This window comes from Polychytrium aggregatum (genome assembly GCF_025602895.1).
Source record: "Polychytrium aggregatum strain JEL109 chromosome Unknown BJ171scaffold_4, whole genome shotgun sequence".
Taxonomy (NCBI): domain Eukaryota; kingdom Fungi; phylum Chytridiomycota; class Chytridiomycetes; order Polychytriales; genus Polychytrium; species Polychytrium aggregatum.
Window position 1 is genome coordinate 717,639 of NW_026516206.1, and position 19,955 is coordinate 737,593.

Consider the following 19,955-nt stretch of genomic DNA (forward strand, 5'->3'; position numbering starts at 1 on the left):
GGAGCATCCTGTCCTTTGAACCAGGCGGTGGTACCTTTATTTCGCGAGTCCTCAATACACCCATCCGCCGTAACCAAACGGTTTGGCGAAGAATCACAGCTGCCGTGTGGCAGAAGCGCGATGTCAACACAGGGCGAATGGCAAACTCGAGAACAACCCGCGCGGTTTCACTCGGAGACTGCCAATGTGATCCATGATCCTTGCAAACAGCCTTGTCGGGAGGTGTTCTGTTTTCCTGAATATCGTGCCCAGCCGCAGGCAGCACCTCCGTTCGAAACTGCATCGTTGGCTCGGCGTCGCCGCTATCCTGGACGACGGGTCAATTGATCAGGTTCATGCACGCCTTTCGCACCGCAGGCAGATCCGACAATCGGTCACAACACGGCTGAATGTGGGGGGAAACAGAACACGACGGCCACAGGCCTCGATCTGGGGTGCCCATTTCATTTTGTATTTCAGGACAAACACAATCCGTACAAACACGCCCAGCCCAGCCCGGAAATGTCAAATTTAAGCAAGGTTCTTCTTGAGGGTGCCGAAGTACGAGTTCTTCTCCTCGATGGTCTGGAAGCGACCGTGACCGAACTTGGAGGAGGTATCGATGAACTTGAGGCTGACCTTCTCGAGAGCCGAGCGGCGGGTGTGGACGACCAGGGACTTGCGGAGGGTGATGACACGCTTCTTGGGACCCATGACACAGCCCTTGAGCATGACCCAGTCCTCGTTGACGACACCGTAGTGGGGGAAGCCACCGAGGGGAGTGATGGGCTTGTCAGTGAGATCGAACTCGGTGGAGGCGCCCTTGGCATCGCCAGCCTTGCCGACACGGTAGATCTTCTTGTTCATCTCAGTGCGGTGGTGGTAGCCCATCTGACCAGCACGGGGGACGGTGGTGGTGACGTGGGCAGGATGCCAGGCACCGATACAAGCAACCTTGCGGAGACCCTTGTGGGTCTTGCGGGGCAGCTTCTTGACACCCCAACGGGCGACGACACCCTGGAAGCCGTGGCCGCGGGTGACACCAATGATATCGATCATCTCATCCTGCTCGAAGACAGAAGCGACGTCGACAGTCTTCTCGAAGTGCTCCTTGGCCCAGTCGACCTTCTGAGCGACAGTGCCACCGTTGAGCTGGATCTCCATGACGTGGGCCTGGATTGGGCACGATGAGCGTCAGCGAAATCCGAAATCTCTATCGTTTGCGGACAAAACCAACAGACCAGACCCACACTCAACCACCGCCCCGGCTACCCACCTTCTTCTGACCAAGCTTGAGCTTCTTGATCTGGGTGTGGACGATGACACGGACGACCTGGCAGTACTTCTTGATGCGCTCCAGCTGCTGCTCGATGGGCTTGGCACCCTCGGTGTACTTCTTGGCGTACTTGGTGAAGGCCTTCTCCTTGGAGCGGTACCAGTTGCGGTACATGCGGCGCTTGAGCTCATCAGAGAGATGCTCAGCCCAGACGGTGGTGAGGGAACGGAGACCGCGGGGAGTCTCGACGTAGCCAACAACACCAACAACGACAACGGGGGGAGTCTCGAGGATGGTGACAGCCTCGACGATCTCCTTCTTGTGCATCTCTGCAGTCGCGGAACAGTGTCGGTGAGCCCGCCGAGTTTGCGCTTCGAGCCCAGATCCATCACCACCAGCAAAGACAGTACTTACTGGCACCAGGACGATCCAGGTCACGGACAATGTGGGTCATGCCGGCCTTGTAGCCCAGGAAGGCAGTCAGGTGGACGGGCTTCTTGGCGTCGTCCTTGGGGAAGGACTTGGCCTTACCACGGTGTCTGGCGGCACGCTTACGGGGGTTGAAGCCCATAGAGCCTACGATGATGATGATAGGACGGGCCAATGGGTTAATGACGTGAACGCTGGCGCGATCCCGGGTGTTCCGCCTCCGTGTGAGTGCCTGTCCGTTCGATCCTCTGCCCACCGAGTGTTCCCATCGTATTCCAACCCCGCCCACGTCTGGAGGCGATCGTTACCGTTTCTGGGGTGCTCAAACTTTCTGTGAGACTAGCGATGTGGGCAGTCGACGACGTGGTTGAATCAACAGCGTTGGCAGGTGTGGTTGAATCGGGACAAGCACGGAGGGAGCAAGGATTAGCCTGGCATGCCACACCCGAGGCCAAGCACGAACAGCGCAGCCGGTGCTGGATCGTGGTGTCGGTTCCAGCGATCGTCGGCTGCAGCGATGCAACGACGCTGCAGCCAGCCGTAGGCAGCCGCCGCGAGAGTCTCTCGGCCTGCCTTCGCACTCGGTGCATCGTCCTGCAGCGCGGCGTCTCGGCCCCGTCGCTCGGTCCGTGTCATACCATTGTTCCGGGACTGTCAGAGAAACAAAAGTCCGTGGGTCGGGGAAGAGGAGGAAGAAGGCCGCCTGCTGCAGAGCAGCTTCTTTTGGTGCCGTGGCCGCGGAAGAAAAAAGACACGTGTATGGCTTGTGTGGCGCAGGCTGATGTCAGCGGCCTGTGCGACGCTGCGGCGCATCCGCCCCGGCTGGCGCTGGATCGAGGGCGGCTCGAGCCAGCGCACACACACACGGCCGGCATTGTCCTGGCATTGCTCCGTCTGGCTTGTGCTCTGCGTTGCCTCGCTGTCCATCGCCAAGTCGTCTGTCTGCCCACAAGCCCGCTGCCATGGTACGCACCCTGCTCGCCGAGCGCCGGATGCTGAGAGTCCCTGCGGCCTGCGGCGACAAACACAGATCGCATCATGCCGCTCGATCGGTGGAATCGCCAATAAACCTCGCTCTGCATCCGCTGAACCTGCATTTGCACGCGTTATCCTCTTCCGCCCGCGAATGAGCCAGTCCAACAACCAGGGAATCTCAACACTGCTTGAGGCCGAAAAGGAGGCCTCCAAGGTGATCCAGAAAGCCAGACAATGTAAGCCTGCGGGTTTTTGGAGGTGCAGCCCGACAGCGAGACCCTATCCTGGATCCGGTCCGCCCGTTTCGTCGCGACCGCCGTCGTGCCATCGTTTTACACACTTGCTGGCAGCAGCAGCTGTGTGCCCCCCCCCCAAAGCCTCTCTCCAGTGCTAAAGGCCTCTATGACACCCCACTCTTCCGTCGTGTGACCTTGGTTTTGCATCCGTCGTTGACATTCGTGTCTGCATTCCAGACCGCGTCCAGCGTCTCAAGGATGCTCGATCCGAAGCTGCCAAGGAAATCGATGTCCTGAAGGGCGAGAAGCAGCAGGAATTTGTCCAGTTCGAACAGCAGGTTCGTGCAAATTAATCAGCAGATCCGCTGGCCACGCTTGTCGCAGGCGGTCGAGCCCTGTTATGCAATCCAGATCATCGACTGCACCTCAATACTCCGTACTTCAATGTCGATCTGCGTCGCCACGGCCGCTAATCATGCCGTCGATCTCTTGGCCGTCGCACCGTTTGTCCAGTTCGCGGGCTCATCCGACAGCGCCTTTGCCGGCGTCACCAAGGAAACCGACGATCGACTGACGTCAATCAACGCCGCCTATCTCCAACACAAGCACACCGTCATTGACAAGATGCTTGCCGCTGTCGAGAACGTCCATCCTAAGGTCTGTATCAGACCGGGCATCCGAAACTGGGGCACTGCTTTTGCGCCCTCCCACCAAGCTGCTCGGCAAGATACGGCCTCATTTTGCTAACATCGGCGTATTCTCTCATCCTGCCCTCAGATTCACCCCAACGCTATCCCTGTCTCGCGGGAGGCTTGAGTGCGAGCATCTGGCTGGATGCAAGTGAATGTCGCTCATCGATGCTTCTGCATGCAGTCTTCTCGTGCCAGCTGGACGCATTCCTAGGCCTCAGCCGTCCCGACAAGCCCCGCCGCCTTTCTTTGACGGTGCTCTATTGTAATGGTGCGGCTGCAAATACAGGAACCTGTCCCTTTCAGTCGATAATGTGCAGAAACTCCTTGATCGTCTGCACATTCATCTGCCTCATCTTGGTCTATCCCGGTCCGCAACAGTCAAGACGTGATAGCCGCTGCGTCAGTACCAGTTATTGCCTTCTGCACTGCGATTACGGTAGCCTCCGCCCTCACGTGGCTTGAGCCCGAATCTCACCTTGTAGTGGACCAGGTCGGCGTCACTGCCGTTCATGATCTCGGTGAGCCGCAGGCAGAACTGTGATGGGTACTCAGGCTCGACCCGGAGCAAATATGTCAAGCCACTTTCGGCCATGATCTCGATTTCGCGCTGCTCGGCGTGATACTCGATTGCCACACGATATTCGGCCTGATCCTGAATGAGATCGCTGAGCTCGCTCTGGAGGCTGTAGTATTTTTGTGCTCGGTTGTAGGCTTGACGGGTCACAAACGGCAGCATGGCACTGAGATTCGGCAGCTTAAGATTGGCGTATGTGATAATATCCTCGATGGGACAATCCAAGCCGACGAGCTGTACATCAAACGACACCGCAGAAGCTCGTTAGAATTGAATACCCAGCCCGACTACCGACAGCCATGGAACAGCGGCGATGCATCTCGATTCTTTGCACAAACCTTGGCATTAAGGGTCAGCAGCGAGCCCCTCGAGCCATCGGGATTCAGGATCAGCTCCAGCACAATGTCGCTTTCACCAGGGGCAAACGGCGCATATGCAATCCTCAACCGCGTTTCCGAGAGATATGTGATATGGCTCACGCCGTTCATCTCCTGCAGGAAAGCAGCCATGGAAATGAACCTGTGGGGACAAGAGCATCAGCCAGTCAGCAACTATCGCCACCGCTCGGATCTGACAGTGCCCATCGGATTCGCGCTTGCTTTTCCGACGACAGAGAGGGTGGCGTCATCGCGGTCATAGGTCCTCACCATTTGCCTGTAGAATTGATTCTCTTGTCGCGGTATTCGGTCATCACATCAAGCTCGTGCAGTGTCTGCAGGGTGTGAATCTTGGACCGTTTGAGCTCAGCAACCTCCTTATCGATGTCTTGGTTTTGCTCGTTGATTTGATCCAGTTCATAGTGCTGCTGCTGCAGCTGGTGGCGAAGGCTCTCGAGCTCGATTTCCTTGACAATGATACATATTTGTCAGCGTCGTGGTGTTTGTAAGAAATGACCTGCACTTTAACGACAAATTTGCTCACAAGAAGCCCAGCACAGTCTGCGTCCACCAGCAGGTTAAGCCTCTCTATTGTGTCTTCGAGCCCTACCTGTTCTGCCAGCTCTTGAAGAAGGTCCTGGGGCGTATCCTGTTTTAGCCGCGACAGTCAGCAAACTATGGCGTAGCTGACTCACGGCGCTGACGGAATCGGTCTCCAAGGTCCCAGGGAAGAAACAAGCGCAGTGGTTGTTTCTATCGGCTCCAATTCGTCGGGCGCTTACCTTCGCCATCTGTGATACTTCCGATAGAAGCATGGCATGTTCATGTTTCTATTGGGGGGAGGGATGAATCGATAGACCACTGTCCGGTGAGATCACAGACTTGTAGGCCAAGCATAGAGCAAGCGACTTCAATACATGGCCTCAGCACATGAATGCTTCACCCACCAGACTCTCCGACTGGGACGCGAGATGCTCTGCATTGCCTTCCATAGTTTGGAGCCTCTCGGACTCTGATGTTACAGTAATACAGATAAGCACATATCGCCGGGTAGTTTGGGTAGCTGTGTGAATCACGCATCTGCTTGAACAATACCTTGCTGAATGGACTCGAGAACCCCTTCGATGTCCTTGACCCGCTGCTCGTAGAGCTCCTGGAGCTGGGCCAGATCGGCCTTTTCTTGCTCGATATCTTGCTCTGTGAAGCGACAGGGGACACGATTACTATCGATCATGAAGACAAGGCCTTCTTCACCATTTGGAGTGCCAAAGATACATACCCAGCCTCGCCAGGTCGTCACTGTTGGGTGGTCGGTAAGAGCTTGGGATCACAGACTCAAGAAATCGCTTCTTCTTGTTCAGTTCGGTCGAGACGAGCGAGAGGCTGTCGTATGCTTTCTGGAGGAAGCGCATAGAACGGTATCAACATCATGTCTTGGTAACAACAGAGCCCGCATTACCGATACATCCCGTCGCTAGAGCTGCCAGAGGCGGTATGCCGACCTTGAGAAACTCGATTTCGGCCAAGGCAATGTCGGGGTTGAGGAGGAGCAGCTGGTTCAAGTCCAAGCCATCCTCCGCAATCCTCAGACTCGGCAGTCTCGATTCCGATAGCGCGGCCTTGAATTGCTCCGAGTAGACATGATATTGGTACGGCTGTTCGCTGGCAGCTGTAGATGTCCTGCGAGGCGGCCCCAGCGAACCAGTTAGCCACGGCTGTGGTCCGACCGCATCGCCCAGCCATATGCGACGCATCGGATCTCCTACATCCCGCAAGCATCAGTCGGCACCGCTTATAGGCTGCATACTCGTTCGCGGCAGAATCCATGGTGTCGGTGCTGGTGTCAATGCTGGTGTCGGTGCTGGTGTCGGTGCTGGGCAGATCGCAGATCAGAGGGGGAGCGGCCGGCGGTTGGTGCTGGCTGCCTTCCATCTTGGGCCAAATTGATTCGATTCGTTTCGAGCCAGCGCCCTCGCCGTGCATCCGAATCAACACCATCGCCGACACAGCGGCCCATCTGCACACCCCTGCGATAGATACAACGGTTTTCGGTTACTACCCTTATTTCATGGTCCCTTGCCGCAATGGAGCCTGATCAGCCACATATTCTCTTTTCACTTGGAGGGCATACGGCCCCTGTTCTGGCCCTCGACATCGACCACCAACACAATCCAACCCGTCTCCTCTCCGGATCCGAGGACGGATCTGCTCGGCTCTGGGACTTGGAAGCACGGAAAGTGGCCCGTGGCATCCGCGCCGTGCCGAGCGATCCAGCTGCAGCGGTTAGTGCCTCGTCGGTTCAACTTTCACCCAAGCCCCTTGGCCCGATTTTCGCGATAAATAGATCTGTGCACGAATGCTGAATGACGACGATATGCCCCACATCAGCCTCGCCCCGTCACCGCTGTCAAGTTCTCGCCTCTCAGTCCTGAGCATACCGTGTACATCGCCGCTGGAAATCAGGTCCGAGCTATTGCTTGACTCTATCGACGCCAGTATCTTGAAGATGTGAGCACAAGCTCCTCAGCGCATTGCCACGGATCGCCGCCTACAAGCCACTCTTTCTCACTGTCGCATTTGATCGATCGCCACCATCAGATGCTCGTTTTTGATCTGCGTGCGCCTGGCATGGTGCTGTCCACTCCATCGTCAAGCTTTCCGCCGGCCAAAGAAGAGATCAACAGTATTGCCATCAGCGACAAGGAGCAGTACGTCGCAACTGTTGATGACTCGGGGGACGTACTTGTGATGGACACCAGCTTTGACGGAAACCGTGGTCGCTGTCGGAGGATGCGACGAGGGCATGATAACGTAAGGATGACCGCATTTGCTCTCAGCAACCGCATGTCCCGGAACTGTGCTATGGCACAGGCATCGCAACTCATGGCATTCGCAGCATCCACTATAGATTGACCGGATTGGCAGCTGATGGCACTGGCCTGGCCTATTGACCGAGCGTCGGTGTGCATTTGGATCGATGATGTTTTTCTCAGATCGCTATGGCCGTAGCCTTTCGTCCAACCAAGACGTGGGAAGGTGGGCTTGCCAGACACTTGCAGCAGTCTAACGACCCTCGCTTTCTGCCTCACCATCCGCTGTACTCGTGTACCCACTGATCTCGCTTCGCTCTCCGAGCCAGTTTGGTCCGGCGGAATGGATTCGACCATGAAACAGTGGGATTTTTCACGCGGCACCACCATCAATGAGTACGACATGAGTAAGTCTTTAAAGCTTGCCATGCACCGGTTGGTAGTCTGGGGCCTTTATCGTGGCGCACGATCTCTCGAGGCATAAGTCAAGTATTCTGAGATTCATCTACAAACGCCAACAGCCGTGGCAGAAGCCGCTCCAACACCACAAGTCGTCAATCCTCCGCATATCCATTCGCTTGCAGTGGCATCGGATGGACGAGCCCTCGCATCAGGCCTGGGCGACGGATCTATATTCGTGCTGGCCCAACCGGCTCCCGCGATTGACACCAAGAGCAAAGGCAAGGACAAGGGTGACAAGAAAAAACGAGCGCCAATGATTTCAAGTCGCCTTGAAGGGCACAACTGGAGCGTTTCCGCAGTGTAAGCGACACTCACGCCCTGCACATTTTCTTGATTTTATCAACTCTGGTTTTAACTTTGCCTCTGATATCGCCGATTCAGAGACTTTATCACAAACTCGCCCACGGCGACAGCCACCGCATCCCAGCTGCTCGTTTCAGGAGGCATCGACGGCCAACTGAAGCTGTGGGGCCCATCCGGGATAGAAGAACAGAGCCCATATGTCGTGCGCACAGCGTACCAACTGGACAAGAGAGTCAATGCCATGAAATGCGCCTGGATGCCAACTCGGACTGGAGGTGATGTCGCGCACGATTCCATCGTAGCATTTGTGTCTGGTGTTAGTCGGTCCGACAATCCAGCATCGGCCAGGGCGTCAACCGAGATCGAAGCTGTGATGGTCGAGCAACTGGCTCGTACGTGAGGCTTACAGAATACAAATCGGCACAAATGCGACCATGACACAATCCGAGCCATCTGGGCCGGGCCAAGATTCTGCCACTTGGATCAAAGCAGCCCGCCCACGATCACTGTTGGGCACGGTGTCCTCGACGCTGTTACGGACTCATGGATTCATGGGTCGCCCCCAGGAGCTGCGGGAAACGAGAATTGCTCGCCATCGCCCAGCATCTATTTCGCATTGCGGCTGTGTGCCTTTTTAGTCTTGGCATAGGACCACATGCTCGTGTGCTCCCCACCTCCCAGGACCCGTAACTTTGCCATATTATCAACCAAAACATCCATCGGATCATCGATTTCGACCGGGGCTGGCGAGTGCGGCGAGATTCGTTCTTCCATCGACTCGACGCTCGGCTGAGGCTCTGTTATCAGAGTAGATTGGCCATCCATCGACGATGTGGATGGAGCGCCGCTCAACGAAGCAGCCGCCTTCCTTCTGTTTCGGCGATTTTTGCTTACGGTCGGCTTTCTGTCACCAGCTGCCATATCAACTTTGACCGCTTGGTCCATCGCTGCCAGCATCTTGGTTTGTAGATCGGCAATGACAACAGCGGCTTCTGTCTCGGTTCCCATCAAGACATCGCCATCGGGCTTTGGCTCGCGATCGTTATTGCACTCCATCGATACATTCGGCTCAGACTTGCCCTTTTCTCGCCGCTTCGTCCCGGGATGGAATATGACGTCGGAGTGCCTATAACAGAGGCGCTATCAGAGGGCAGCCATGGCTCGGCAACACCACCGACCCCCGCTGCTCGTGGCTGCCGCTTGAGATTCTTCCCCATGCTACTTACCCATGCTTGCTATGGTGACCGCTGGCTCGCCGCCCAGGGCCTCGCGGTTTCTCGCTGAGGGCTTTTGCTGATCCCAGCACAACGTCAAAATGAAAGTCGGCAGGGAATCGATGCTGCTCGATCAGATGGTGCTGACGACTCTGTGGTGACAGGCTCTTGACGGGGCAGCCCTCGACGTAGCACTCGTACTGGTAGTTGGCAAGAGAAAGAACCAGGCAGGATCGATGCGCGGGATCGATACTTGCGGATGAGAGCTCAGACTGGAAGAGCATGGCCGATCAGCTCTGCGGCGAATGGCCTGAACGAGCACTGCAACAATCAAATCGGCGGGCCTTACCGATGGCGCACGATCTGCAAGGACGGCAAAGAACGAGTCATGAACTTCGAGAAGATGCAGGTGCAAGAGCTGCTCGGTGTGCAGATAGCGCCTGCATATCGAGCATCGGTGGTTGTGGGCAATGTCATGGTGAAAGTCGTATTCGCTCATGGAGGCAAAGGGGCCTAGCTGGCAGCAAGTGGGCGTCAGCCGACAGACGAGCTGGAATCTGCAGAGATATAGAGTGTCAGGCTGGGAGCGTTGTGCGGTGGGTGCTCGGATCGGCTCTCGCAACCTGCCCAGTTAAGCGAGCTGAGGACGGGGATACCTCTTGCCAGAGACTTTTGCCCTCTCGGCATGGTAGTTAAGGTCCTCCTGGCTGATTTTGCCATACTCCTTCATGGGCTCAAGATCAGAGTCGACCTTTTCCACATCGTCGATTGCTTTCGGCGGCTGCTCGCCATCTGTTCGCACCGGGTCTGCATCCGCCTTGGCCCAGTTGATGCGCTTGGTTGGGCGAGCCGGCTTCTCATGGCAGCCCGAGGCAGTCACCGGGCTGTTGGTGTCGGTATCGGAGTCAGGGTCGAGTTTTCGCTTCGCAGGCCGAACCTGTGTCCAGGTCCAGGTGGAGTTGTCAGCGGGCCCAGGTGTTGCTGTCGATGTTGATGCGCTTGACGACATGGCAGATCGCTCTTTGCAAGCCAAGGCGATGAACCTGGCTGATCTTGGCTGGAAAGAGACGCGGCCGACAGGCTCTGAAGAACGAAGCTGGCGGACCAGCTCCCTTTCCTGCTCTTCCCTGCTCTTCCCTGCTCTTCCCTGCTCTTCCCTGCGCTGTTCCTGAACCTGGACCTGAACCTGGACCTGGACCTGAACCTGGACCCAGTATCGACCGTCTTGATTGGCTCGTCACCCATGTTGTGTGGACGAGCTGCTGTCGTGGGCATTCACAGCCTTGGCTGCTTGGGCAGCATGAGCCGGATGGGTTGCTTGCTTCGCCGCCACATCCATGTCTCGCCGGGCTTGCACTCGTTGAAGAGTCTGTTGCAGCCCAAGCCTGTCCAGTTGAAGCTGGAGAGTGGTCTCGAACGCAGCAACGGATCCGACGACAATGGTCCGAGGCGCCATGTGCCTGTCATGCTCGAGGAAGTCGTGGAGTACCTGCAAATGAAGCTAGATCTTGAGACTGGGGCTCTGCTCGACGATGCCTTCAACGACCCCAGCACCAAGCGGCTGTTTTGCGATGCAACCTTTGGGGAAGGCCATTATACCAGGAAGCTCTTGGGTAACTACTGGTTTGCAGGCTTCGATGAGATTCCCCGATCGATGGATCTGCTCCAGGCAGACGGCTGACTCCACATTTCGGGTGGGGGCAGACACATTCAACTGCGACGTTGTCGTCGTCGATCAAGACCCGTTTGCCATAGAGCGAGCAAAGAAGCTGGCGGATGAGGAGCCGTACAGGTATGTGGAGGCGTCTCGTGCAAACATTGATTCCGTTCGTCTGACTGCGGCGATCGTTGCTCCCTGTCTGTTACCAGGGGCCGAGTCGTTCCAATCCATGGCAAGGTATGTGTTTCGCCCAGAGTCGGCTGATTTAGTAAGGACCTGGCCAGTGCAGCTGGAGTTACTCCGAAGCGCTAACATCCTCGTGTGGCCGACCGCAAGTTTGGGGATCTCAAGGAGCTGATGCATAGGCGACTCGGATCAAGGTATGCATCACGATCTCCGACATAAGTGCCCGTCAGAGCATGCGGAGGCTCAAAACGATTCTGAACCAGCCTGTCCCTCCGACTGCGGAAGAAGCATGCCATGCTTGGATGGTATCGTTTTCGATGTTGGCGTAAGCTCAAATCAAATCGACGAGCCCTTGCGCGGATTTTCATTCCGAACAGAAGGCCCACTTGGTCGGTAGTGTCGCCGATCCGTGCTTGCAGAGCCGCTCACAGGTTCGAGATGGGAGACTTATCAGCGTCCCATCAAAGACATGAGAATGTCGTCCACAGGGGCTCTGGAGCAACCGACTATCGAGCCGCATGTGGCGAGCGAAGGACTGAGTGCCCTGCAAGTAGTCAACGGTAAGCAGCGCACTGCCGAATCGGCCCGGATCTCGTTGATCCAAAGCAACGGACGAGCAGAAGCAACCCGATGAGTCTGCCGCCGATGGAGCATGATCGTGAACAGCGCTAAAGGCTTGTGCTGCCGATCTCTGGTTGATTGCAGAGTTCTCACAGGACCAGCTGGCGCATATTATCAAAGAGGTATTCGCGTAACTCGCACCAGGACAGCTCGCTGACAAGCACGCCAAGTGTGGACATGGCACAAGGACCCCCAATCGTTTTGATAACGAGTGGTGGTTGCTAACAGACCTTGTTCCTCGTGGATCAGTACGGCGAGGAGCGATTTGCGCACAGAGTCGCCCGCTTCATCATCAACGAACGCACGAGAAAGCCCATCACTACCACCAGCCAGCTGGCATCCGTCGTCGCAAACGCAATTGTCCCGCGATTCAAGGGTAAATACGACTGGTCCAAGCACCCAGCGACAAAAACGTAAGCCATGACTTGTTTGAGAGCCCGGAATGCCGAGAACCCGGGAGCAAGTGGCGGTGATGCTTACTCTACTGTTGAATGCATTGCTCTAGATTCCAAGCGTAAGCGCACAGACATCGTCTGCAGCTGTCCCCTGCTCCTACCCTCCAGCAGTTGATTCGACTAACGCACATACGTTGACGCAGCATTCGGATATATGTCAATGACGAGGTATGCACGATGGTTGTGGCAACAGGAGAAATCGTTTGTGCTATGTGTGGCAACATAGGCTTCACTCTGAACTCGAAATTGCATGGTGACTAGCGCGATGGAACGCACTGAGGCGACAGCAATGCTGTGGTATTAAACATGGAGTTTGCATGACACTCGCTTCACTTTCTATCCACCGCGGTTCAAGCTGAATGAGCTCCGCAAGGGCCTCAAGGCAGCGGAAGAGCTTCTGAAACCCGGCGGACATTTAGTTGTTGTCACATTCCACTCGCTCGAGGACCGTATCGTGAAGGAGTTTATTCACACATGCGCGGGTGGAGCCCACAGGCTTTCTCAATCAGAGATTCGAGGTATGCCACCATGGCTGTCGTCATGAATGATCTTGTCTCTGTTTAAGCTGATTTGATTATGTATTTCATGTGAGACGGAGCGTTGATGCTCTAATCAAAATATCTTCGCCCCTCCCCAGCTCGACGAAAGACTCACCATATCGAAAGCGAGCGAGACGAAGAATACGCAGCCTCAGCTCACTATCTAGTGGAGGATGCCACTCGAGCAGCACGGAGTGGTCCGAAAGACATGCATCTTCAGTCTCCACCATCCTTCTTCAAGCTCACATTTCGCACAGGTACGCCAATCCTCCATCCCCTGTCTACCGATTACTGTCGCAATTGGTTGATACTTATGCAGGGCACATCGTGCTCGTCCACCATGTCGTACATCCATATACCCATCCACTCGGCCCATATTATAGTGAAGCCAACTTCAACCGAGATTGAATCAAATTCGCGTTCGAGGTGAGCCAAGTCCCGACTGCATTTGCAACGCAACGGCCAACTGGATGATGGATGGGTGGATGGATGGCTGATATTTCGACCATGAGGACAGGTCTGCCAAGCTGAGGGCCGCTGTTCGAACCTTAAACAGTCCTATGTACGGACGACGCCTCGGATAAAGCAGAGCACATCCCCCCTCTCCCGCTATGGTCGCACCCGAAGAGTGGAGTCGCTTCCGAGTTGGCGATGCCGATCATGTCTGCGCAGCCCCTCCAAATCGAATGGGACGCCATAATTTGCTTTGCAGTGGTCATTGAGCGATTCGTATATGAAACGCTGTCGAGTCATCATATCCCGTCATTGTCGCCAGCGGTCATTGACAAGTTTTCTTGAGCATAGCATGTATGGTTCCCACAACTCGATCATCATGAGCGACGATCGACTTGCACAACTTGGCCCACGGGTGGATGAACTATGATGCACCGACCACCTCCCACAGGAACCTGAGGCATACCCCCTATCCATCCTCCATGGAATAGATCGTGGCCGTGCGCTTGGACAAGTCACAGGCATCTATTCACATCCAAGAGAAGCTGGCTGTCAACAAGAAAACGGGGGCGTCCCATTGCGTTTGTGAGCACTGTACTGGGATATCCGAAGGAGGCGACTGCATCGCCGTGCCATCTCATTCGTGCTTGGATCAAACTGCCAGCCGTCAGACAGGGCAAGCGAGATTCAGTACTTGTTCAGTCGCCACGTCCGACCAGCATCGTCTCTGGCCGAGGCCCATCGGACTGTCTTCTTTGCCGCACTTCCGGGCCTGCTTGTGGAGCTGCTGGACGCACTCCTGGTGCCTGCTAGGTTGACCACGACCAAGTCCTCGTCTTCACAGCAGTTGCATTCTCGCCCGTGGTTAGCTGTTGGCGACGGACGATTCTTGGATTGTCCGGCTGCCGCAGATTTGTGCGCAAAGAGGGAACCCATGGGCAGAACCGATGCCAGCCGCAGCAGATCCGAGTCAGCTTGAGTCTGAGGTCGTGTAAGTGAGATCGTAGTTCAGTGGAGGTTTGTGGAGCTTTGGCTTGGATTGGATGTTGTGGATGGGTACGGCGTTGGTTTACAGATTTGCTGTCGGGGCTCGGCTCGCAAAGCTCTCAAAGCTCGTCTGGATCCACAGTGTCGTCGGTGTCGATTTGGCAGTCCAAACTTACCGGAAATTCGATCACCAACGAGTTGATCGTTGCTCCCGAGGGATTTGTCGGCACGGTACTCGGCCGGATGCCCGGAGGCTGCATGCGCAAGTCCACAGGGGCCGGTAATGAGATGATATGGCGTGGCAAGAATCGGTCCCAACAGCAGCTCGGAAGCTTCCAGCCCGATAGCAGTCATTTCCTTCACCGCGCCGGACGTACCAGAGATTTTGTCCGAAAGCGATTGTCTCGTTCGACCGAAGCTGACGCGGCGGTCGTGGAGCGACTCATCTGCGCCACAATATGGTTAGCAAAATCAGCCATGCATCACAGCCCCCCAAAGTGCATGCACCGCAATACCTTTATAATCTCGCCGTTTCCATTGGGGCTCTTGCCTCGAACCGGACTCTGCGGCGACAAACCATGAATGGGCACATGAGTACGCGGCTCGTCGAGACTCACTTCACTACAGATGCCAGCCCATCGCTACCTTGGCTGGCACCGGTGGATTGGTTACAGATCTGAGTTTGGCCGGGGTGGCTGTCACGGTGTTCCTGGGTGACGATGGGACGACATTCAAAGACAGGCCTGATCCGGATGCCATTGGAGAGCTGTATGGCCGGGCACTTGGCTTGCGCTTGGTTAATTTCTTCTTGCGCACCCGCTTGACTCTCAGTTTTTCGTCGTTGGAAGTTGTTTCGGACTCCTCGCTGTCGATGTCAGCATGAGACGGTCAGTATGCACAAAATTGTCGGTGCCAGAGTCGTTCGAGATATCTCGCGGCATACCTGGCATCGGGAACGAAGCTGGGCATTTGGTTTGTGAGTCCGTCGACGAGAGTCTCGTGGACCCTTCGGCTTTTTTCTGCTATCGAGTAGTCCATCAGCGTCTTGCCGATATTCTCGCCCATTTTTTGCAAGTCCATAATCGTGTAGTGGAATCCACCCTTGCTGTGAGTGACACTCCCGCAGAACGAGGCCTCAAGCGTAAAGCTGTTGAGGATGTCAAAGCTCTTCCATACTGCGACCTAGAGCAATATGAGGACGGATAAGTCCATTCGGGTCTGTATCGGCCTGGGCCACTCTGACACTGTGATGTCGACAATGCGGCGTCATCGGGGCCATGTTTGTTCGTTTCAGTGCGGCATCTATGTCGGCTCTATCGCTACCACTTCTCCAAGCACAGGAGCTCCAGAAATTGCGTAGCGAGCTTCCCGTCAGCCTTCCGTCAGCCTCCCGTCAGCTTCCCGCCAGCTACCCACCCGACCGGTTCCTTCCTTTGTCTTTTGGATCTTGAACTGGCATTTTTTGAATGCAAAGAGCTGTTCGGCGTTTTGGGAGAGCATGTACGGGAAGACACGTTCCTTGTATCTGCGGCGATAGTAGCAGAGTGTAGCACAATCAATGACCGATCCAGCGTCAAGCTCAAAGAAAACGGTAAGCTGGATCTCTAATGGTCCGACTGAGAGGGCATGACGATCCGCTCAATGTTGCGGCGAAAACCGCTTTTGTGACTCACTTTCTCTCTTTGTTGTCGTCGTTGTTGCAGCCATAAATAAATATACCATGTTTTCGACTGCTCGGACGGAAGAACTGTGATGAGTGCCGGTTCAGTGGTACGACCACGCATCGACCTCTTGGCATCACCTGTGTCCATGGAGATCACAATACATGATCACTTCGCGAGATTTTATCGACTGCTCGAGAACGTCCCTGATTGCGAATATCTCTGGAACTTCGTCCTGTCGATCCATTTCTGCGTTCCACTGTCGATTCAGGTCGTATCCTTTCAAGTTGCATCGATAATTACCAACGATCACACCATCTGTACGGAGGTCGTGTCAGACCGAATACCACCAAGTGCTCCTCACAGTTATCAGACAAATACGTGAGCGTATCTGGAGAACAAAGTCACTCCAGGCCCGCTCGATGCAGAGAAGGGTCTTGTCCACTCGTTCAGCGTACCTGGGTTAAGCATTGGAACTATTTTGATGATGTAGTTGTCGCGCAGAAATCGTGCCTCCGCCGACTCTCCCAAGATGAACTCAATAAACCCCTTGCGTTACCAAAGTACACCCGATTAGATGGTGCTGTCCAACTGGTCAACTGATGCAGGGTCACCAACGACTCACTTTCATCATCCAGCTTGAGTTGGTTTCTCCTGTGCATATTGTTTTATAAGCCGCACACATTGTCAGTTCTCTGGCGCATAGCTTGATCGTGATAGCATGGCCTGTTGGGGGGGGGTACTTTTTCGCTGCTGACTCACCGGGATGGACCCTTGCCGACAGCACGATGCCTTTGCGGGACTTGAGGTCATCTGGATGCTCAATCTTGGTTGTGACCGTAATGAGATCGATGCTTCAGCGAAATGGATGGCCGTAGATTGGTTATTAAATGCCGTAGCGCGCACCAAGATATACATCACTGGCCCTCGCAGATACAGCGACAAGACATATCCCGTCGAAAATCGTACTTGTTTCCGCCCAAGGTCTTTCCGACAACCCGATGGCGGAAGTAGCATGTTCTCGCTGAGTCTGACTTTAGTTCAGCGATGTATCTGCAGCACAAGATCAAAGTGGATGTGTGAGCCCGATGCCGCGTACGGTTGACAAGAAAAATATCCAGAGCGCCAGCGGTGCTGTAACGAACAACTCGGAAGGTAGCGTCGCTTCGTACCGCTGCAAGTCGGTGTATGTATATGGGTAGCAATGTGCAAAGTAGCACGTATCATTGTCATCTGAAAAAAGGAAAGCGATGACACCACGTTAGGCCGGCACAGACGAGGTATGGATCTTACAGCCGTGCTCGGTCATAGGCGCACTCGATACAGCGGTGGGACGCACAAGCCGATACTTACGCCCAAAGATAATGGTAAACGTAAGTGTGAATAGCGGGCGCGTCTGGTTCGAGTCCTGGGTCTCTGCACGATCATACTTGACGTCCGATCCAAGTCGCTGCCAGCCCAAATCTAATAAACTCCCCAGACGGACAAGCAGCGTGCATGTTAATGGCTACAGCCCGGCCTGCTATGCCCGTCGCGAATCTTGGCTTCAGTTCCTGGCCGACACTGTGTCCTACCTCGTTGCTTTGCGTCTTTTTCCGAAAACATCAACGGGAGCATGCCGTGATTGTAAAGACTGTCGGGCTTCATGAAATTTGTAATGTTGAACTTGTACGGCACACGTGCCCGAGTGTTCGACACTCTAAAGTAGAACCACTGCGTATGACCTGGTGCAAGGGGTTTGGAAGGTAGTCAGAGTGGCGACAGGGTTGGTGAGATCTAGACCTAGACCTGCCCTACCTTTGGTGTTCAAATCGTTCCTGACCTGACAATCATACTCGTATTCGCCCCTGATATGTATGTGGGATCAGTTTAGCAGACCGAATGGTGCCTCGAGGGCAGCAATCGCAAGCGCTACTCACACTCTCGAAGCTTCTTGCAAATTGCCGCTCTCGAATCGAGACTCGAAGACAAGAGTGGTATCTCTGTCGGATGCTAGCTTGTAGTATGGCTCCTGGTGTTCGGCCAAAATGTTGGCTTGTTGTGCTTCTCCGCACTGTGTAGAACGTGGCTATGGTAGTGCCGCATAGCATTTAGGATACAGCTCCTACCTTTGCTCGTTTGCCAAACACAGCTTCATAGACTAGAACGGGATCAAACAGAGGGGTGCTTTTCTTCATATATGGGGTTTTTGTTGATTCTTGTCGCATTTGAGTTTGGAGCGTCGAGCAGTTGCGGTGCGTTAGTATGTGCCGGTACTCGAAGCACATATTTGCATGCTCTGGAAGCCAAGTACCAGCAACCACGGCCTGCAAGGACTCGCCGGATGGGTCGAAGCTCACCATCAGGGAGGCTAAAGTACGATACGGATTCACTTGAATTGGAGAGAGGCTCAACGTTCGGTGTTATATCCGTGCTTCCCATACCAGCCGGCCTGATGTGATGATGGTGATGATGGTGATGATGGTGATGATGGTGATGATGGTGATGATGGTGATGATGGTGACAATGTCAGTAATAATTTGAGGGATAGACACGCGGCGATTCATTGGTTGCAGGTCTGGTGCAATGCCTACCATCGTGCAACAGGCAAGGTCTCCGGAGCTTCCGAAAGTGGGCGTGGACCTGATATTAGGTCGGGGTTCAGCGATCGGCGTGGAAGTCGAATCTTTGGAGCATCTGTAATTGTAAACGAGCGTAATCGCAAGTGAGGTTGCGTATCTGCGGCTCAGTTATCAAACCAAGGGCACGCGCCAGCCCTTCCTCTGGGCTGTAATGACAGTACTCGAATGTTCACTCTTTCCCTTTATCGTAGCAAAGGCACAGCGATATTGCGTTTACGATGCGGCATCGAGCCCCTGTTCGTGCGGGATGAGCCGCAAGCGATGGTGCTACTACTGAAGACAATACCATCTTCTGATGAGTCGCTCGAGTCGTACTCGTCACGTTCCCGCTCCTTCATCAGGGCCTCGAGACGAGCAGAGGCACTTTCAAATGCCTCGTCATTGTAATGATGGTAGGATTTGGATTCACCTTGATTTGCATCCATCGATGTCCGTGTTAGCTTATCTCACACGCAGACGCTTCGCTGGTTATGCAAACTTACCCGTTCCGTGCCAGGCCTTGAGCGAGTCTCCGCGGATCTACGGATGGCCAATGTTAGATCACCAACCGACAGCGATACAGTTCAGTTTGGGGACGCTCAGAGAGCATGAATCCACACGTCGGTCGATCAAATCACGGCATCGCCGATAGAGTCAGGCCAACACGGCTTTGACATCTGCTAACCCAGCATTCAACATATCGCTCACCAGTGAATATGGATCTGAGTCGTGGCCGTCGACATATTCTTCGTACGATGAACGGCCGTCCCGACCATGGTTCGCCAGCTCCTGGATGCCTTCGATATGGAAGGACGCGCCAGTGGCCTCGAGGGAGCTGTACTCTCGCACGGAAGCCAGCTTCGAGCCAGAGCCGAAGTGCTGCTCAGAGGCTATCGGCGGCATCGATGTTTCTCGTCGTCGCCCGGGGACAGTCATATCAAAGTATACGGTGAAACCGCCTCCGGGTGATTTAGGACGCGGCTTTGGGGGGTCCCGGCCTGTCGAAGAGGGTGGGTAGGACGCCGATAGCGCAGGGCCAAAGATGGTGCCGGGGTCTGTAAAAGACCGCTTGTGGGTGCTGAAATGGGGGTGCGGGTGGTCTCCAGAGGATACATTCTGTGGAGGCTCTGCTGGATGGGCATCGGCTCGCTTGGGAATCGCCTGGCTGCCAGTCCTCTCGCTTGCTTTTACGAGCTTGACCTCGGCACCGAGTATGGTCGAAAGCACCTTGGGCTCAAACACAGGCCGTGTTGGGGGCGAGGGTGGGAGCGGGCTTGCTCCAAGTCCGTGTTTGGTCGAGGCGTGGGAATGTCCCTGGAGGGCGCTTTCGCCAGGGCCGCGATAGTGAATCAGCGGCCCTTGCTTGGCACCCTTCATGAAGCCTTCGTTGGGAATCTTGTTTTGCAGTATGGGAGCGGGCTTGCCTCCGCTGTCCAGAGCCGATACCATCCTGGCATACTTTTGTC

At 55.1% G+C, this 19,955-nt stretch overlaps 7 protein-coding genes across 7 annotated transcripts; 3 read left to right on the top strand and 4 right to left on the bottom strand.

Moving 5' to 3' along the window:
- Window positions 1–430: 430 nt before the first annotated feature.
- On the bottom strand, window positions 431–2,371 carry BJ171DRAFT_489537 (ribosomal protein L3-domain-containing protein). The gene is made up of 5 exons (XM_053109501.1): window positions 2,323–2,371; window positions 1,993–2,023; window positions 1,670–1,831; window positions 1,256–1,584; window positions 431–1,152 (listed from the first exon to the last, which is right to left on the bottom strand). The coding sequence occupies exons 1-5, from the start codon at window positions 2,323–2,325 to the stop codon at window positions 511–513; spliced, it is 1,167 nt and encodes a 388-aa protein (XP_052970703.1). The 5' UTR covers window positions 2,326–2,371; the 3' UTR covers window positions 431–510.
- Window positions 2,372–2,810: 439 nt separating this feature from the next.
- On the top strand, window positions 2,811–3,711 carry BJ171DRAFT_577725 (H+-ATPase G subunit-domain-containing protein; the record flags this gene model as incomplete). Its single annotated transcript, XM_053113835.1, has 4 exons — window positions 2,811–2,895; window positions 3,133–3,233; window positions 3,409–3,552; window positions 3,673–3,711. 4 exons carry the CDS (start codon window positions 2,811–2,813, stop codon window positions 3,709–3,711), a joined length of 369 nt encoding a protein of 122 aa, XP_052970704.1.
- A 175-nt stretch (window positions 3,712–3,886) lies between these two features.
- Window positions 3,887–6,470, bottom strand: BJ171DRAFT_577726 (uncharacterized protein; the record flags this gene model as incomplete). Its single annotated transcript, XM_053113836.1, has 11 exons — window positions 3,887–3,946; window positions 4,063–4,395; window positions 4,500–4,680; window positions 4,809–5,005; window positions 5,149–5,187; window positions 5,321–5,368; window positions 5,486–5,550; window positions 5,634–5,735; window positions 5,818–5,935; window positions 6,041–6,218; window positions 6,346–6,470. The coding sequence occupies 11 exons, from the start codon at window positions 6,468–6,470 to the stop codon at window positions 3,887–3,889; spliced, it is 1,446 nt and encodes a 481-aa protein (XP_052970705.1).
- BJ171DRAFT_211205 (WD40-repeat-containing domain protein) lies at window positions 6,390–8,616 on the top strand. The gene is made up of 7 exons (XM_053106368.1): window positions 6,390–6,820; window positions 6,927–7,001; window positions 7,137–7,349; window positions 7,532–7,574; window positions 7,678–7,755; window positions 7,870–8,110; window positions 8,192–8,616. The coding sequence occupies exons 1-7, from the start codon at window positions 6,623–6,625 to the stop codon at window positions 8,511–8,513; spliced, it is 1,170 nt and encodes a 389-aa protein (XP_052970706.1). The 5' UTR covers window positions 6,390–6,622; the 3' UTR covers window positions 8,514–8,616.
- Window positions 8,556–10,399, bottom strand: BJ171DRAFT_211214 (uncharacterized protein). Its single transcript, XM_053106369.1, has 4 exons — window positions 9,984–10,399; window positions 9,677–9,884; window positions 9,340–9,527; window positions 8,556–9,239 (listed from the first exon to the last, which is right to left on the bottom strand). The coding sequence occupies exons 1-4, from the start codon at window positions 10,334–10,336 to the stop codon at window positions 8,720–8,722; spliced, it is 1,269 nt and encodes a 422-aa protein (XP_052970707.1). The 5' UTR covers window positions 10,337–10,399; the 3' UTR covers window positions 8,556–8,719.
- Window positions 10,400–10,445: 46 nt separating this feature from the next.
- On the top strand, window positions 10,446–13,746 carry BJ171DRAFT_489545 (MraW methylase family-domain-containing protein). The gene is made up of 14 exons (XM_053109502.1): window positions 10,446–10,940; window positions 11,032–11,119; window positions 11,197–11,224; window positions 11,324–11,367; window positions 11,462–11,562; window positions 11,641–11,733; window positions 11,879–11,916; window positions 12,044–12,207; window positions 12,300–12,308; window positions 12,393–12,417; window positions 12,605–12,767; window positions 12,887–13,045; window positions 13,172–13,214; window positions 13,306–13,746. Exons 1-14 carry the CDS (start codon window positions 10,571–10,573, stop codon window positions 13,370–13,372), a joined length of 1,392 nt encoding a protein of 463 aa, XP_052970708.1. The 5' UTR covers window positions 10,446–10,570; the 3' UTR covers window positions 13,373–13,746.
- BJ171DRAFT_595754 (uncharacterized protein) lies at window positions 13,747–19,938 on the bottom strand (the record flags this gene model as incomplete). Its single annotated transcript, XM_053114625.1, has 23 exons — window positions 13,747–14,222; window positions 14,405–14,482; window positions 14,606–14,674; window positions 14,744–14,791; window positions 14,874–15,093; window positions 15,172–15,410; window positions 15,645–15,753; window positions 16,054–16,207; window positions 16,348–16,438; window positions 16,515–16,543; window positions 16,652–16,743; window positions 16,859–16,942; window positions 17,062–17,122; window positions 17,243–17,353; window positions 17,464–17,613; window positions 17,687–17,736; window positions 17,809–17,900; window positions 17,998–18,086; window positions 18,183–18,195; window positions 18,313–18,458; window positions 18,797–18,919; window positions 18,993–19,029; window positions 19,198–19,938. 23 exons carry the CDS (start codon window positions 19,936–19,938, stop codon window positions 13,929–13,931), a joined length of 3,120 nt encoding a protein of 1,039 aa, XP_052970709.1. The 3' UTR covers window positions 13,747–13,928.
- Window positions 19,939–19,955: the final 17 nt, after the last annotated feature.